This window comes from Juglans regia, chromosome 13 (genome assembly GCF_001411555.2).
Source record: "Juglans regia cultivar Chandler chromosome 13, Walnut 2.0, whole genome shotgun sequence".
NCBI lineage: Eukaryota > Viridiplantae > Streptophyta > Magnoliopsida > Fagales > Juglandaceae > Juglans > Juglans regia.
The window spans coordinates 28,125,202-28,143,056 of record NC_049913.1 but is presented as its reverse complement, the minus strand read 5'-3'; the positions used below and the strand labels follow the sequence as shown (position 1 = coordinate 28,143,056).

At 39.2% G+C, this 17,855-nt stretch overlaps 1 protein-coding gene across 4 annotated transcripts; it reads right to left on the bottom strand.

The window, feature by feature from the left end:
• Nucleotides 1-8,977: 8,977 nt before the first annotated feature.
• LOC109003977 (protein TIFY 6B-like) lies at nucleotides 8,978-12,525 on the bottom strand. Of its 4 annotated transcripts, none has more exons than XM_018982321.2 (7): nucleotides 12,174-12,525; nucleotides 11,460-11,641; nucleotides 10,755-11,044; nucleotides 10,572-10,662; nucleotides 10,118-10,448; nucleotides 9,724-9,781; nucleotides 8,978-9,383 (listed from the first exon to the last, which is right to left on the bottom strand). In XM_018982321.2, exons 1-7 carry the CDS (start codon nucleotides 12,259-12,261, stop codon nucleotides 9,263-9,265), a joined length of 1,161 nt encoding a protein of 386 aa, XP_018837866.1. In that variant the 5' UTR covers nucleotides 12,262-12,525; the 3' UTR covers nucleotides 8,978-9,262. The 4 variants fall into 4 exon arrangements, with proteins under 4 accessions (XP_018837866.1, XP_018837867.1, XP_018837868.1 ...); XM_018982322.2 differs by having other exon boundaries at nucleotides 10,755-11,041; XM_018982323.2 differs by having other exon boundaries at nucleotides 10,755-10,942; nucleotides 12,174-12,524.
• Between the last annotated feature and the right edge of the window lie 5,330 nt (nucleotides 12,526-17,855).

Below are 17,855 nucleotides of genomic sequence, written 5' to 3'. Positions count from 1 at the left end.
AAAGGTAGCCCAAAGAAAGTAAAATTCATATTCCGCATGGCCCCTCCTCGAAGTATAAACGAAGTACAAAAACTCGCCGAACGAGTAGCAGTCCTTAATAGATTCATGTCAAGATCCAACGACAAGTGTCTACCATTTTTTAAGGTATTACGGAAGGTGCAAGCATGGGATGAGGAGTGCGACTAGGCGTACGAGGCTCTCAAGAAATATTTCACCAGCCCTCTGCTACTCAGCCAACCCAGATGTGGAGAAACTTTGGTCTTGTACCTATCAGTCTCCCCGCAGGCAGCTTCCTCGGCCTTGGTAAGAGATGAAGGTCTAGTCCAAAAGCCCGTGTACTACACCAGCCAGGCTTATCGAGGAGTAGAGACTAGATACCCAGGCATAGAGCAACTCACCTTCACCTTAGTGGTGACCACCTGAAGACTCTGCCCATATTTCCATGCTTATCCAGTAAGGGTCCTCACCGAGACCCCCCTAAAGAAGATCCTACAAAGACTGGATGTCTCAGGCCGCCTTACGAACTGGGTCTTGGAGCTAAGCGAGTTCGACATCGAGTACGCACGACAAAATTCTATTAAAGGGCAAGTGTTGACAGATTTTGTGGCAGAATTTACCAACTTCCTGATAGGGGTTGAACATGCACCTCCCATGAAACTCTGGCAGGTCTTCGTTGACGACTTGTCCTGTTTAGTTGGAGGGGGAGTGAGGGTACATATTGTTGCAGACGAGGGTGAAGAGCATAATTATGCTATTAAGTTAGCATTCAAAACGACTAACAATAAGGTAGAGTACGAGGCACTATTCTCTAGTCTGGTGATCGCCAAGTCTTTGGGAACCAAAGAAGTACAGGTACGAGCAGACTCTCAGGTAGTGGTCAATCAAGTACAAGGGGAGTTTGTTGTAAAGAGCAAAAAATTGAAGAAGTATTTAACACTGATAGAGGTCGAGCGCACCCACTTCAGATACTTTCAAATCCAATAAGTGCCAAGAGTCGAGAATTAAAAGGCAAATAAATTAGCTCGAGCGGCGTCCAAAGAATCCCCTGCCAGATCAAACGATGATCAGAACTGTCGAGATACCCGTCGTGGGAATTGAAGTGGTAGAAGTAAAGCCGGGAGCTCTAAAATGGGTGTTGGATATAAGTACATAGATGCCAACGAACTACTCAACAACAAATGGGAAGCTAGAAAGATCAGGAACAAAGTAGCATGTTACCCTCTACTCATGGGGATCCTGTATAGAAGAGGATACTCCACACCTCTCTTGAGATGCGTCTCACTCGAAAAATCCTAATACATGCCAGCAAAAGTACATGAGAGAATCTGTGGCGACCACTTCAGGGGAATGGTTCTAGCACACAAAGTAATGAGGGTGGGATACTATTGGCCTCATGCCCTCCAGGATGCAGAGGAGTACGTGCGGAAGTGTAGGGGATGTCAAGAATGCTCCAAAATACCCCATTGCCCATCGAAAGAACTGACTTCAATCACCTAGTCAGGGCCCTTTGCCCAGTGGGTAATTGACCTGGGAGGCCCCCTCTCCTCGGGCAAAAGAGGAGTAAGATTTGTACTAGTTGCAGTGGACTACTTCACCAAGTGGGTAAAGGCCGAGGCATTGGAAACAATCACGGCGAGCAACATCACATGCTTCTTGTGGAAAATAGTCATCTGCAGATTTGGCATTCCCCGTATCATCATATCAGATAATGGGAGGCACTACCGAGACTGGTGCCGGGAACTAGGGATCAAATTCCTCTACTTGTCTCCAGGACATCCTCAATCCAATGGGCAGGTGGAGGCAACGAACAAGACATTGATGGGAATACTCAAAAAGAAATTGAGCGACAAAAAGGGCACCTGGGGGGAGGAACTTCTCAGAGTTTTATGGGCATACCGGATGACAGTGAGGACCCCGACGGGAGAAACCCCCTTTACTCTCACTTACGGTCATGAGGCGATGCCACTGGTCGAGGTCGGGATCCCTACCTATAGGGTGCAACACTTTGAGCACAACTCCAACAACGAACGATTAGAAGAATAGCTTGACATACTGGAGTATGTCAAACTTGAAGCAGAAGTAAGGACAACCGTTAACAAGAGGAGAGTGGAACGATGTTTCAACAAATGGGTACTCCCAAGGGCATTCAAGATCGGGGATCTCGTACTGAAACAGGCGGGAACAACTACCTGAGATGAAGGAAAGTTGGGCCCTCGATGGGAAGGCCCCTATGTGGTCATCACCAACAACCGCCAGGGCTCCTACTGGCTTCGAGACTCCCAAGGGAACAAGTTGCCACACCTCTGGAACGTTGATCACCTATGGAAGTTTTATTGCTAAAAAAGTTTATGACTTGTAATTTATATTTTCATGTCAACGATGTATACTCTATTAATGAAAGTGTGGCTTTTTAGGAATAAAATATGTCTCGTCTATCTCAACTCCTTAGTCCAGCAACGTAATCTTCATTGCCGACTACTTACCTACCTGCGAGGCCCCAAAGAGATGAGTTAAGCCTAAAGGCTACTTTATCCCTCTCGCAGCAAAGAGCGGGCCAGCCTTAGACTCAGCTGCCCAGGTAAGGGTGGGCAGCAGGGGCCATCCCGCACCGCCCATGCAGAGGGGGGCGGGCTGTCCCCAACGAGGCCCCACCCCCCGCTTCGCCTCCTCTAATATAAAAAATTAAATTTCAATATTTTTTATATAAATATTTATTAAATAAATATATTGTATATAGATATATACAATTTGTTGAAAACTTGAAATTGTATTCAAGTTACTGGATTGCCTTGGCCTCTTAGGCCAAGCTTTATATAGGAGACCAAGGCAATATAAAATACAACTCTGATGAGTTTAAATTCTTTTGTATTTATAAATTTTAATATAATTTAAATTATATTATAATTTGGGTCCAAAAAGATTTTTTAGATCAAAAAAAACTTGTTAGACCCAATGGATCGTGGCTTGGGAAGGGGGCAGGGTGGGGTGCGGTTTCGATCCCACCCTCAAGCACCATTGGCGGGGTTAAAAACCCCCACCCCGCATGGTGCAGGGCGGGATGCTAGGAAAGGTCCACCCCACCCCGCACTATGCAAGTATCACCCCTACCTACAGGCCCTAATGGGTGAGATGTGCCTTAAGGCCATCTTATCCCTCCAATGACGAAGAGTGGGTCCAGCCCCTCGGCTGCCCGGCAACTTACCCCAACCTTCACCATGACAAAGAGTGGGATTAGCACTAACCTGACCCAACACTTACCTTCCTTGTGATGTCAATAGGCGGGTGCGGGTCTAGTTCCAAACTGCCCAACAACTTACCTCCCTGTGAGAGTTAGTAGGTGGGCAGGCAGCCCAACCTCCCTCATGTGGGAGAGTGGGTCCAGCCTCTCGGCTGCCCTACAACTTACCTTGCCCTCGTCATGGTAAAGAGCGGACCGACTGCTCAGTTGTCCAACACTTACCTCCCTGCAAGATACCAAAGAGATGAGTTACGTCTAAAGGCTGCTTTATCCCTCTGATGGTGGAGAGCATGCCAGCCCTCGACTGCCTGACATTTACCTTCCTCTTGAACGTCAACAAGCAGGAGCAAGTCTAGTCACAAACCACCCGATAACTAACCTCCCCACGAGACCCTAAAGGGCGAGATGTGCCTTAAGGCCATCTTATGCCTCCAGCGACATAGGGTGGGTCTAGCCTCTCAGCTGCCCAGCAACTTACCTCGACCTCCGCCAAGACGAAGAGTGAGAGCGGGAGCGAGTCCAGTCCCACCCCCAATACGACAGCAACAAGCTAAGACAATCCAGGTTTACGATTGCGATAATGAATAAGCCATACTTACAATTGTTCATAACACAAGTAGCATCGCCCCCGCGCCCCTCGCCTTATACACTCCCAAAGCACCCGAATGAAAACCTAAAAGGAAAAAAAAAAAAAAAGAGAAGAATGTAAGAAGTAAAGAATCTACAGGGAGTTCCATTAATGTCATCACATAGTACAAGCACAAACAGAGAATAATGAAAATACATCAATACAAGGGGGAAAGTAATCAGTTTGCAGGATTGTCACTAGTAGGGTGGTCTGAGAGTGCTCTCGGGATTAGCTCCTTCCCTATCGAGGCACCTCATTTCAACATCGTTAGGTCTGGACGGAGGTCTTGCACTTTCAATGCCCTCAAATTGCTCCGGGGGTTCAGGAGCATGTGGTCTCTCATTCTCTCCAAACCCTCCAAGTAGCCACAATTCCAGGCGTCGTTGTTGACCAAACGAACGTGTGATAACTCCTCACGCAGTCGAGGAAGGGCAGTTTGGGCGCTATCAAGGCGAGAGCGCAAGTCCCAAATGGTGGCCTCGTGAGCAGTCTCAGCAAGCCGAGTCTCCAGCCCTGCAGCCCGGCTCTTCTCACTAGACTCCCAACACGAGCCAGAGCATTCTTGGCCTCCAAGTCCTTCACTCTCTTAGATTTGACCTTGAGAGAGTCTCATTTTTCCTGTAGAGACTTGGAGGCCTCCTCGAACTTTCCTTCTAACCATTTGTATGACCGGGCATCAAAATCATGTTGTTTGACCAATTTCGAATTGTCAGCTTACAGCTGCTCCAGCTCCTCCTGCTAGTGATCGAACGACTCCTAAAGGTTGTCCCTCTCCTCCTTAGTAAGCACCATTTCAAGACGGTGAAAACCGGCCTCCTTCCAGGACCTCGCCTAGTCAAACCTAAGTTGGGCCTTGCGTTGACGAAGCTGGAGTATCCTCTTCGGCCTCCGCCGCCAGCTGAACTGCACCTTGATGAGGGTTTCCTCTAACTCCTCCTTGTTCTCCCTCTCTTCCTTGGCATGGTACAAGGTCAACCATGCCAAATATCAGAGCACCTGGTTCTCGCCTTCCAGCCCCTCCCGTCCATCCACAATGAAGGCCGCCAACCGCTCTATGCCCTGCCATGAAAGTTTCAAGTTAGTGTCAAAGGAAAATGCACCAAGAAAACTTGAAAGGAAATGTAACGAGTTGATAGCTGACCCCGAAGAAGAACTCCTTGAGCCTCCTAGCCATTTCCTAGACAGGGTCAGGACGAACCCTACCTACCACCGGCCTTGGAGCAGAATCCCCCATCTTCTCAAAAGGGTTCTCGATCACGATGTCATCACCCCCCGATGCCTCAACACCCACCATGAACTCCATCGAGGATGGACCTCCCCGGCCTACACCCTCACATTCACCTTCCACGGCACGTTCAGGAATCTCTCCGACCCTTGGGCCCGTGGAAATTGTTGGAGCCTCGCCAGCCGCCAACGCATCTGTACCAAGACCAAAGAGGGCTCTCTCAATCTCCCTCGCCGCTTTCATCCCAGCCTCGACACCAAGGCCAAGATGGTGCCAGTAAAGGACAAATAAGCGCCAGCATCCACCAAAGTGGTCGGGATCTCACTGCCCTTGCCAACTCCGACCCCAGCTCTAACTTTCACAAGCCAAGCCTGGGATGGTGTTAGTGAAGGGCAGTGGAGCCCCGACATCTACAGCAACAACCGAAGCTTCGTTAACCTCCACTAACACCGTTATGACCTCAGTCTCAGATGCATCAGCCAGAACCCCTTCAGCCCATGACACAGCCCTTGCTATTTCCCTCCCGAACACAACGTTATCACCTCCATTGCCCTCTAAACTAGGCTCGATCGAGACAATCTAGACTTCTGGAGAATAAGCGATGGGAGACTCTAAGATAGAAACATAGTCAAGAAAATCCTAGCCCCAAAAGGACACTCCTCAGATAAGGGCGAGAAAACCCTTTCGAGGTCAATGTCAGGAGATGGGAGCACTATCTGGGACTCCCAAATAGGACGGTCCAAAAGGAATCCGTAAAATTGCAAGGAAAGCAACTCCTCTTCTGGCAAGAGTTCCACAATCCCCACATTGCCCGGCAGGGTTGGAGAAGAAACTTCTGAAGTAGTTGGGATAGTCCCCCCGAGCTATGTAAGACCAACCATTAGAGGATTAGCCCGAACTTTTCAAAGAGAACTAGAGCCGCCCACCCCTCTTGGAGAAGGAGAAGAAGGTGCGGCATGATGAGATGATACGGTCTCCTCTACCCTCTTCGACGATGGCTTTGGCCGCTGAACTAGCACCATAATAGAAGTTTGCCCCGGAGGGAGGATAGGTGTTTTGTCAGAGTCGCCTTTGGCAAGAGACTCCCTCCTAGACTTCTTCCATTTCCCCTCCACTAGCAGGCTAGGGGAAACGCCTACAAACCTGAGGGACGGTCGCCTGCATGCCGAAGGAGGCAAATATTGTCAAAGGCTGCCCTCATCGAACAGCGTCCAAATGTGCTTTCACCAAGGCATGAACAGTTTCAATACGGCTCACCTCCTCAGACGTCGTTGACGGTTTGAAGCACTTGTCATCGCCCACGACACCCCAGATTGGGCGAACTGGTTAATCGTTGACGGTTGACCTGCCCGACCAGGAACTCCCCCCTTTGCCGGTCAAGAAAAAGAAGCGTCGACTCCACCCTTTTACCCTGTTATACTGTGGCTTTAAACGAGCCAATGCCTTAATGGACCAAAAACTACATGTGTTGCCACTTTGCTTCAGAAGATTATGGGTAAGGAGGAACTCGCGAGCGGTGAGATCAGGGTATTCGAAACCTGCCTCCTCCAGCGCTTGCCACCAGATGACACAACATGATACCAAGATCCTCCACGCATTTGGGTAGAGTTGGGCAAGAGCCAAACGCAGGTAGTCCAACACATCACGAACTGGACGGCAGAAAGGCAGCCTAAGACCACTGGAAAACATGCTAGGGTACACAGCCACCTTTGACACGTCGTTGCATACCCTTCAGAATCTACAGCGCCTTCGTTGGGGGACGGCACCTCAAACTCAATGATGCCAGGCACCATGTAGTTCGACTTCAGTGACTCCAACTCACCCCCAACCGCCACGAGAACTCGTCGAATCTTTGTGACTCAGTTCGGACCTCAAGATGGTCTAGGCCCCCGAGAGTCTGTGAGGAACCAGAAGGCTTGGCAGGGTTAGGGTTTTTAAGAGCAAGGCGTGAAGGGTTCTTTGGAGCCATGTGAATAGAAAGATGGAAGAAGGGAAGGCAAAATACACGCAGAGAGAAATTTGAAGAGAAAGGAAGGAAGCACGAAGGACTCTGAAAAAGGAGGAGAGAGCAAAGTGGGCTCCAACGATGATAGGGGATTTAAATAGACCCCAGCGATGGTTAGCATCCCAAAGTCGTGAAAACGCACGCACCCCACAAAGCTAGCAAGACGTGCACGAATCCAGCAGCATATATTGTACGATGCAATGTGGGTAGAAGGATCCGCCTAACACCATCAATGCTGAGGGAACTAGAAGGACATAATCAAGTGCAAAATTCAACCGTCAGAAAACGTACATAATTAGCGGGATAATTGTAATGGAGCTTTTCTCTCTTATTGGCTCGTATAATAAGCCCATGAGGGATTTTTGGGAGAGTGAGTCGAAGAGCTCGATCAAGCCCAACAACTTTAATTTAAAATGAGTCAGTGGGCCTCTACAAGGCCAACGCATAGAAAAGATGTGATGAGTGTTGTTATATACGTTCCCTATTTTCATAACCTCGAAAGTGACCCTAATGGCGGTGACAAGCTTTACGTCACCTGAAAAGAAATGGTTTCTCTAATTGGTTGCAAGCTTGAAAGAGCTACAGTTGGGACCCACACGGTATTCGTCACAAACTTTCCATTACAAAAACGTGGGATATGTTTGGCTTTACTTCTGTTCTAAGTTGCGGTAAATGTGCAAGTGGGCACAACTGGATACAGGAATATTTTCCTTCTTTCTTTTATATTGTTTTCCCACGAAACAAACAAAGGAATAGCATCCAACCTCTGGTGGGAGGGATTGACAAGAACCATTAATGTGGTAGGGAGGGGCAGCCACTCGTTAGTTGTTGTCATGTCGTGTCGTACTGTGAGCACGTGAATGTTGTGTTGTGTGTATGCATGGATAGACTCCACAATTTGAGATTCTTCCTTTCATCCATGTCTGCCATTGTTTCAAATCTCATTAGTCTTTGAATTTATTTACACGCAATATGAAGTAAATAATGACAGTTTGAATAAGATGACGTTTCATCTCTTCTCATTTACATTCCCAACCATTGATTACTGAAGCGATAGGTTTTCATCTCATTAATTATGGGGATTATATATATACTGATCAATGTTTGTATAGAAGATAATATTTTTTTTATCCATATATTATGAAACATGTATTTCAGATGGAAAATGATAGGTATAGAATCTTTTTTACAATTTTGTATATTATTATTTTTAAATAAAGAGCATTTTTGTATATCTTTTATATAATGATGGGGACTATAAAAAGTTGTAAAAAAATCAAGACTACATTAGAAATGTTACTAATCATCTTAATTCTCATAATCTTTTCATCATCTTATGATGTGATACTAGATGATTAAAGATTATTTATTATATTTTACTTATAAATTTATCATTTAATGTCACATCATGAGATGATGAAAAGATGATAAAAAAAATAATAAATATATTTTTTCATAAAGTAAACTTACAAATACTTTATGCATATTTAATACTATCCAAAAAATTTACGCTAGTAATGCATATTGTAATATCTATTTTATATATTTATTTATTTTTAATTCAGGCTCTCGAGTTTAAACAAGATTGGGAGAACTTTTTCCAAAGAGCTCAGCCAAGCATTGGGTTTGAATTCAGAAATGAATTGAAATAAGTTAAGATAGTTTATGAATAGTAGAATAAAAATTAAATTATTTATTATATTTAGTATTAAAATTTGAAAAAATTATTTTAAAATTTAAAAAAATTAAATTATTTATTATATTTTATGTAAAAATTTTAAAAAATTGTAATGATGAGATAAGATGAGTTGATTTTAATTTTGAATTCAAACCTCTAAATAGCAGGAAAATGAGCCAAGAAGAAAAATGAACACCGGAACAAACAGCAAATACAATCTTAAGACTGGCAATTATTTCCATAAAGTGCCAATACTTATAACAGTTGCATATCGTACTAAATTAATGTCATCTCGGAAACGAAGGATCCGACTGCATTCGAAATAATAAGGGGAAAAACCCTACACCAACTATATATCGAAACTTGGTTAAGTTTCGAAATTAAACAGAGTCAGGTCTAGAGTTCTCTGAAATCCATCTGCTTACACATTCAACTTAATACATAAATCTGCAATAATCCCTTCCTAATTTGGCCTCATACATCATGGGTTACTGTCCTTGCTGGCTGAGAGAGCCTGGAGCAGGACTTGCAAAATTTGCACCATCGCATTCCTGGGTGGTGCACTCAGAAGACTTCTTGATGTGGTTGTATGGCGCTGCATTCATGGCCCTGCATGCATCAACAAAGGCTAGTTAATGCTCAAACTGCAGGAAAAGAATCAGAATTTCTGACTACTGAATATATAATCAAGTTTGCTGGATGCAAGTAAGAAGTTTCGAGCTGCCCGCTGAATTTATGCTCTGAAGAATTATAAGCCATACCCAATTCAATATAGGACCTCAAAATAAGGTTTGAACATGGCCTCTTCCACATGCAAATAGGTAGATGGCAAACTCAAACAATCATAGGTCCTAACTTGCATTAAGAACGGCCTTGTAGATTACTATCGAAATGTTTCAAGGGTTCTGGTAGACCAGAAAAGGCTAACACATCTTGTAAAGTGACTGACCTTTCCTTGCGCTTCTCCAAAAATCGAGCCAAGGATGCTTTTCGTGCCTGTGGAACAGCTGCACAGAATATTGAATGTCATTCTTATGAAGTGACGCGAGATAGTAAATCTAATTATTAGTAATCATCTTCATGATCGGACACACAGACTGACAACTTCAGGATTCAGTTAAGTGATGCATGCTGAAAATTGAAGCTTCCTTTGCTATAATGTTTTCCTTCTCCTTTTTAAGAACAAGTTAAGAATTGTACACGGCAATTAAATGAGAAAGCAATTAAAATATATCATGAATACATTCAATATACTTTAGGTATGGTTCAAGAAAGGTCACAGAATAATTGAGTTCTTCATTTCAGAGTTTTATTTACATCACCCTTTCATGGCAAACCCTTACCAGATGGAAACATAGGGGTTACAGCAACAGATCCCACAACATTAGATATGTTCTGAGGCTCCACTTTGCCAACATTATTTGGAACTCCATTGGCTTTAGCTGCCATCAATTCGTCATTGCTAGTAGACCCACTTCCTGACTGGGCACCAGTATGTGAAGAGACAGATATAGGGCTTGAAAGACCAGAGCAAGGCTGTGTGTTTATGGGCTGATTCACAGGAACATCACCAGCTGCCAATTTTGAGGTAGGTGCCTGAACTTGAGCTTTTGGATGGGCATTGTTAAGAGCAACAGAAGATACATTCCCAGCCAGAAGCATTATAGCCTGAGCCTGGAAAAGATGGCCGAATTTAAGATCACCTATGACGAAATAGGAACTTGACAACCACCACAAGTTTATGGCGTGTTTGTGTTCTAAGAATGTACATGCGTGTGAAGGAAAGAGAGAGAATACCTTCTCAGGGGTTATGTCATCATAGACATGCACGGCACCTGCATAAAAGAGGGTCAATTGAGCAGGAGAGCCAGAAGCCTTGACGCCAGTCCTGCAGGCAATATCCCATGTAAGACATTCAATACAATAGAAATATTAAGTTGTAAGAGAAAATGTGATAAAAACTACAACAACAAAAATTACCATGGTTCAGCTGTCCCAGCAAGGCAAGAAATAGTGGGAATAATTGTATGAGGAGCTGTAACTGGAATTCCTCCAAGTAATGGTTGCTTCACAGTGGTGCCAACCAAATTCTGACCAGTAGCAAAATGATTCTTGAAGAAAGGGTTTCCAACTGAAACTGAAATTGCTTGGTTTGAAACAGAAAACATCTTCACATCATGAGGACGGTGCACAGAATGCAGATCATGTGGCACAGGATAAGAAGTCAGGGAAAAATGAGTGCCACCTTGCCTATCGTGATTGAACGACTTCTATATAGTAAAAGCAAGAAACCAACGTAGGGAAGGGAAACAAGATATCAGTCGAGACTCAGGAAACGATATCAAGCTGATAACCAACCAAGCGGGTGCTTTAACAGAACTTGAAATCTCCATTTTCTTAAGGACGGCAACAGAGAGCAAAAAATTCAAGCCACAGGCTTATGGACTTTCATCCTAAACATCGGTACTCCAAGATCCCAACAGAAAATTTCATAGCATTTTAGTTTTTAAAAAGGACCCCTCTACGCCATAAGAAAGACTCTGTTCAAATACAGAGTAAAAATTAAACTTGTCTACAATGTTATTCATGCACAAATTAAGCAAAACGGTTTTATTGCCATTTAATGCTCAAACGGTCCCTAAATGCAAACAAATATATTCAATAAGAAATGGAATAATACCAAACCTGGATTTCACCCATGGATCGCTTTTTACTGGTATCAAAAGCATCTGCAGTGGAGATATTCATAAATCCAGATGATATGAGAGGATCTGAGACAATCTTTTTGGTCTTATCTTCTTGAGCAATCTTGAAAGACATCAAATGAGAAAGGGCAGAGACCTTGTTTGAGAATTTCCATTGTACACCTGCACCATCCAGTAAACAGTACAGATCCTCAGAAAATTTTCAGCAATTTTCAACTTGATGCCGTATTTACCTTCTTCCCCTTTATAATAAAACAGATTTGTGAAAAGCAAGTATGAAAAGTACAAAGAAAAATCATAGGACAACATCAAAGGGAGAGATTTCTTCATTCTCTCTCGTTCTCTCTCCCCTATACCCCCCCTGGTTTTCTCTTTTATTTTTCTTTTTTCCGGATTGCAGAGATAGACTGGAAATACTGAAGTCACAAACAAAAGCGGTACAAGGGTCTTCCTTCTAGGTATCTACAAACTGCTTTTCTGTTTGACAAACCTTACAGGAAGCTGGATGCAGATTTTTTCTATAAAAATGCATCGGCCTTGAAAACCATTCTAGGAAATTTTTCTCTAGTATTTGAGAATTACAAGCCATGCACACAAATTTACCAATTAGAGCAAATTAAATAGATACAAGTAAATTATGGCAAATATTCGAGACTCCAAATAAAAAAATCCGAAGTATATAACAAGAACATACCAGGGTCTTTGCACCCATCACTGATAATCTCCTCCTTTACCACGGCCAATGGTTCTTTCGAGCTCAGACCCAAGAAATCTCTCTCCATATTAGACGCAAAAACAAGATTTCAAAAGCAAGAAGCCCACCTCAAATCCAAAGCCAATATCCACTTTCTTCAACCACCTACACCCTCCTTCCTCACATGAACTCTAGAAACAGAGGCAAAGCAAAAACAAAAACAAAGACAAAAAAAAGCTTTCAAACACAGCAAAAGGCAGAGAGAAAGAAAGAGACTGAAAAAGAGATTAATTTGTGTGCGCAGTGCAGGAGTGGTTCTATGCTTCTCTGAGATATTCACCGTTCCTTTTCTTTTGTTTCTTTAAACTTTAAAAGAAGACACTTCTGTCAGCAGGTGGTCGAGTTACCGATATGTCCGGTTGGGCGACCGGCTGGTCCGGTGCACTACCACGTGCGTGGGTCCTTAACTCGCACACTACCGTATTCGATTCCCACCTGTCGGTGGAAGTACAGCATTTTTGTACTCGAAAAATACAGATCCTGACACGTGTGTTCTATAACACTTGACGAGTTTGGCTCGTGAATTTAAATTGGGGCCCGATGATTGGTTTGCAGTGGATTTTACCTAGCCGATTAATCAGGGCCCTGTTGTTTAATAATCGCCGTCTATTTAATAAATGCTATTTATATTTCACAACATTACCACGTCGGCAGAAAATGCTACGTGCACCCGAATGGTGGGGCGGGTGTTTCGTGCTACGTTCCCAGGATGACCGGTTTGTATGTATAAAATCATTTCATTTTATATTATCTCCTCCTATCATTTTTTTGAATTTTTATATAAAATATAATAAATAATTTAATTTTTTTAAATTTTAAAATAAAAATTATATTTTAATAATATTTTATTTAACTTTTAATAAAATATCTATTAAAATCATAACTAAACGAAGTGATAACACGTGGACGAAATACGAAACAAACCCAAACACCGTGAAAAGCAAGAGTATCTTGACATGGATACCCCCGAATCTCAAATCCATATTAGATGAGAAATAGGCTAAGATGTAAGCCGCAATTATATAATCTATTACAAAACATCTGTTATGAGAACCAGATACAATTACTCGCGATGCTCAACAAGAAAAACACTGGAAAGCACCAACAGATCTGGCTTGAAATCTTAATCCTGGAGTGGGTGTGTATTGAAAGCAAGCTTAGGCTACAAAAATGGCCAAAAATCAGAAGTGGGTCTCTTCGAATTCAAGTTTAAACTCAAAAATCGCAAATATAAGAAGCGAGTCTTGCTCAAAACTGATGGTGGAAGTGAAGTAATTCGTGGAACTGAAAGTGACTCAACTGTCTAAGAGAGAGAGAGATGAGGTTATTGCCAGCGAAGATGAACTCGGAGACGCTAAGAACGCCTTTCTCTTTGAATGCGGATACTGTGCGGGCGGCGTGATCCTCTCTACGGTCCCTTTGAAGGCTTCGTAAAGCCTCTGCGTCAGAGTCATCTCTCTGTCATTATCTCTATTTCCTCTATTTCCTTCTTATTTTTAATGATTTTCCTTTCAGATCGATTTGGGGTTGTTCTGACTTTATTCAGAATTTCGTTTCCAGAAATTGGATCTTTAAATTTCCAGTTGCGTAGGATTTTTTTTTTTTTTTTTTTTTTGGGAGACTTCCTTCCAACTTTTCTTTTTAAAAATAAAAAGTGTCGTGAAATTGAAAAGGTGGAGCATATGTTTTCTCTGTACCACACTAATATAATCTATTTTATATTATTTTAAATTGAACAATTATATATATATATTATATTTTTAATTTTATAAATTGATTATGAAATATTTATTAATAAAATGAACTCTTTTATATATTCATGTTTTATTTTATATATATTTAATATATAATTTTTTTAGTAATTGAAAAAATGATTATGTATAATAATCTATTTAGAGTTATAAAATTCAATATAAATAACGATTTGCATATTGCACAAATTATAGGCTCCTTTATTTAATTAAAAAGAGGAGTTAGGAAAAATAAATATTTACAATCTAATTACCACGCAATTTGTAAGATAATTTCTTATAAATCTTTTTATATATTAAATATTTTCCTTAAGCGAAAGATATAAATACATCACTACTGGTTAACTACTCTACTCAAACATTCTATAAAGATAGTATTAAATACTGTAGGTTTTGAACGATGTGTGCATCTCTCTATAGTTTGACTGGATAATTAAAGATTTATGAAAAAAGAAAATAATTTAAACAGTACTCATGCACAATTTCTTAACGAGTTTTTGTTACAAATTAATCACTGTATACATCACAAATTCTGTACTTATAATTTTTTATAAGATGTATAAGTATTTTTTATAAGATATATGAATATTTTTTTATAAAATATAAAATATAAGATGATAAATAGTAACTGATAAAAAAAAGATTTTTTTTCTTAATTTTCTTAAAAAATCATTAATTTTAATACAAATATTTTGAACCTCTATATAAAAAAAAAAAAGTGAATTAAATAATCATTACGTAATTATTTTAAAAAATAAATAAAATATAAAATTTTGTAAAAAAAATTAATTTTTTAATATTAAAACATATTACTTTTTAAAATAATTATACAACATTTACATATTTTAAAATTGGATCGTGCTACAGCCTCCGTTAGGGGCTTCCGCTGGGGGTATAGTATTATTTTATATGTATTTTGTTTAAGTTATTTTTTATATAAATCTTTTATTATTTTAAAATATTTTAAAAAATTAAAATAAATTTAAAACATTATTAAGAAAATATTTTCTTAATCTGAAAGTAAAAAAAAAACAAATATTAAAAAATACTAAATAAAATAAAAAAATTATTAAATATTTTTAAAAAATAAAATAAATTTAAAATATCATTAAAAAACACTTCCTTAATCAGAAATACAAAAAAATAATTATTAAAAAATATTTCATTAATCAAAAAGTAAAAATAAAAAATCATTAAAAATACTTCGTGATTAAAAAAATATTTTTTAATAATATTATAATTTTTATTTTATTTTTTGAAAATATTTAAAATTATTAAATAGATCTATATAAAAAAATTAAAAAAATACATCTAAAAAAATACTAAAACCCAACAGATCCCCAGCGGAGCATCTAGCCTTATCCTTTAAAATTACTCATATAAAAATCTGTGCCATGTACTGAGCCGTCCGTATAGCAACGAAACTGTACACTATGTAGAACCAGCGCACGTGTGAATTGAAAATATCGCCGTTAATAATAATTAAATATAAATACCAATTAACTGAGTAAGAGGCAAAAACAAAAAGCATATTTATTGTTACCAGATATCGTATACTATTCCCGTGCTACCGCTTTGGCGCCTATCTCACGTATCCTCCCATCCCCGCCTATACATTCTCTGCACATGCACTAAATTTCTAGACTACTCTTTCCCAGCTGTCGTTTTCTTCTACTTTTTCCTCTAATATTTTTTCAAATATTTTTCGCATACTATTTTTCTTTTTTCTTCTTTCCTTCCTCTTGTATTTCATACTTTAATAAAAGGCTGTTTGGAGACTCATTTTAATGTTTAAATATTATTAAAATATAAATTTTTTTAATTTTTAATATTCAACTTCTTAATTTAATTATTAACTATTTATTACGATTTTCCAAACTTATAAACAAAATATAAAAAATAATTTAACTTTTATAAATTTCAAAACAAGATTAATATTATAATTAATATTATAATAATATTTAATTTTATAATATTTTTATTTAATTTTTTCTCTCGCATTTTTTAAAATCTTGTAAAATATGATTTAAAGTCAAATAATTTCACTATTATTTATAAAAAATTTTCATCTCATCTCATCTCATCTCATCTTATGAATATCTAAAGGTGACATAATTTAATTTTTTTTTCTCAATTTCCCTTTTTAAGTGTACAAAACTTAAGGATAAGTAACCTATTTTCTTTTTCTTTTTTGTTATTCTTTTTAAAAAAGGAGTGAATGGTTTGTAGTGCATCTGTTATTCTTGTGGTGGAATTGGAAATGGCATGTTAGCTCTTCAATTGAATCTTATATTGGTACAAAGTTTGGGGAGTGCGTTATATATGAAGTTTTGTCAACTGAGATGGGATATTGTAATTTCTTGTGATTGAATTGCAAATGATTTGGGTAAAGGCACAAGTAAAGGATTGCGGGCCCCACCTTATTCGGATAGGCACTCTGACGTGTACTTGATCATTCTCACGAGGAAAGGATGGAGATCACTTAGCATCGGCATTAGATTAGACATCTTATTGTTTAAATTTTAATTAATATCTAACTTTTTTTACTTTTAACTAATTATTCAAAATTTAAAGTCTACATTAAATTGATTATCACACTCTCTATAATAATAAAATATTATTATTTATTATTTTTATATTTTTTAATTAAATTTTTTTTACATAATCTCCTATAATCTCTAATAATCATATTCATTTTCATTTTCACAATCCAATAAACAAAGTTTCATCATACAATATCAATATCCAAAAACAATAAACAAAGTTCCATCCAATAAACAATTTATACCATATCAATATTCAAATATAAAAGTTTCATCACTGCCCATAGTATAACATTCATATATAGTTGCTGCCCATGTTCTCAAACACCCATATTTGTGATCCAAAATAACAAAAAATCACAAAATAGCATAGGCTACAACCCCAAAACAAATACAACCACAACAACTATGTCGTATATTCAAAACAACTATATTGATGGGTCTTATCTCAGAATAAGGACTAAGAATCCAGGCTTATATGTTGATGGGGTTTATCAGTATAAAATTACTAACATTTAAATAGATACTACGAATTGATTCAATTCATATTGCCAAGTGAATGTATGCATCTTTGACTAATAGCAACACCATAAAATGCAAATTTGACTAGTAGCAAACCATAAAATTCAAGTAATTGATGTATTCAATCAGAGTGTTGAAACTCATTATCTAGCGATCAACATAGCTAGTAATTGCAGTATCCAATCAGAGCTGATAATCTTGTTTTATTTGGGATGGGGCCCCTGCCAGTTTAATGGAATTGATAAGAAGGGATGATGGTGCTAATTGTGAGGAAATTTGTTTTTGTTTTTGTTTTTACAATGTACACTCAGAAATCTGAAAACAATACACTCAAAAAATACAAAACCCTTTGACGCATTTCTTCGAGCATCTGTTGTGCATTTCTTTTCTTCATTACCATGGGATATTGCTTTCTCGAAAACAACTTGCTTTCTTCAGTACAAAGCCCTTTGAGGCATTTCTCGAAAACAAATATTACAGCCACAAAATTAGAAACAGAGCCAATCAACAAAATCAAGAGCAAAAACCATGTCAAAATCAAAACTACAAATTGAAAACAAAAATGAAAACAAAATCAAACTCAAACAACATCAACAAAATCAAATCCAAACAACAAAATCAAGAGTAAAATCAAGACTAGGGTTTCGGATTTTATCGTGTTTTTTCTTGTTGTGCTGAAGAGAAGTTGTCGCGTGCCGTGCTAGAGAGAATAGCCGCTGGAGAGAAAGAGGGAAGCTTTTTGAGCCATGGTGTCGTGCTGGAAAAAAGGAAGTGAAAATGGAGGAAGAAAAGAAAGAGGGAAGAAG

Bases quoted from the DNA above. Each gene is read 5' to 3' on its own strand.
- LOC109003977 (XM_018982321.2), bottom strand. From the start codon at position 12,261: ATGGAGAGAGATTTCTTGGGTCTGAGCTCGAAAGAACCATTGGCCGTG. The intron at 10,663-10,754 runs GTAATTTTTGTT...TATTGCCTGCAG, and splicing joins GCTGGGACAGCTGAACCATG to GACTGGCGTCAAGGCTTCTG. The intron at 10,449-10,571 runs GTATTCTCTCTC...CATCTTTTCCAG, and splicing joins ATGACATAACCCCTGAGAAG to GCTCAGGCTATAATGCTTCT.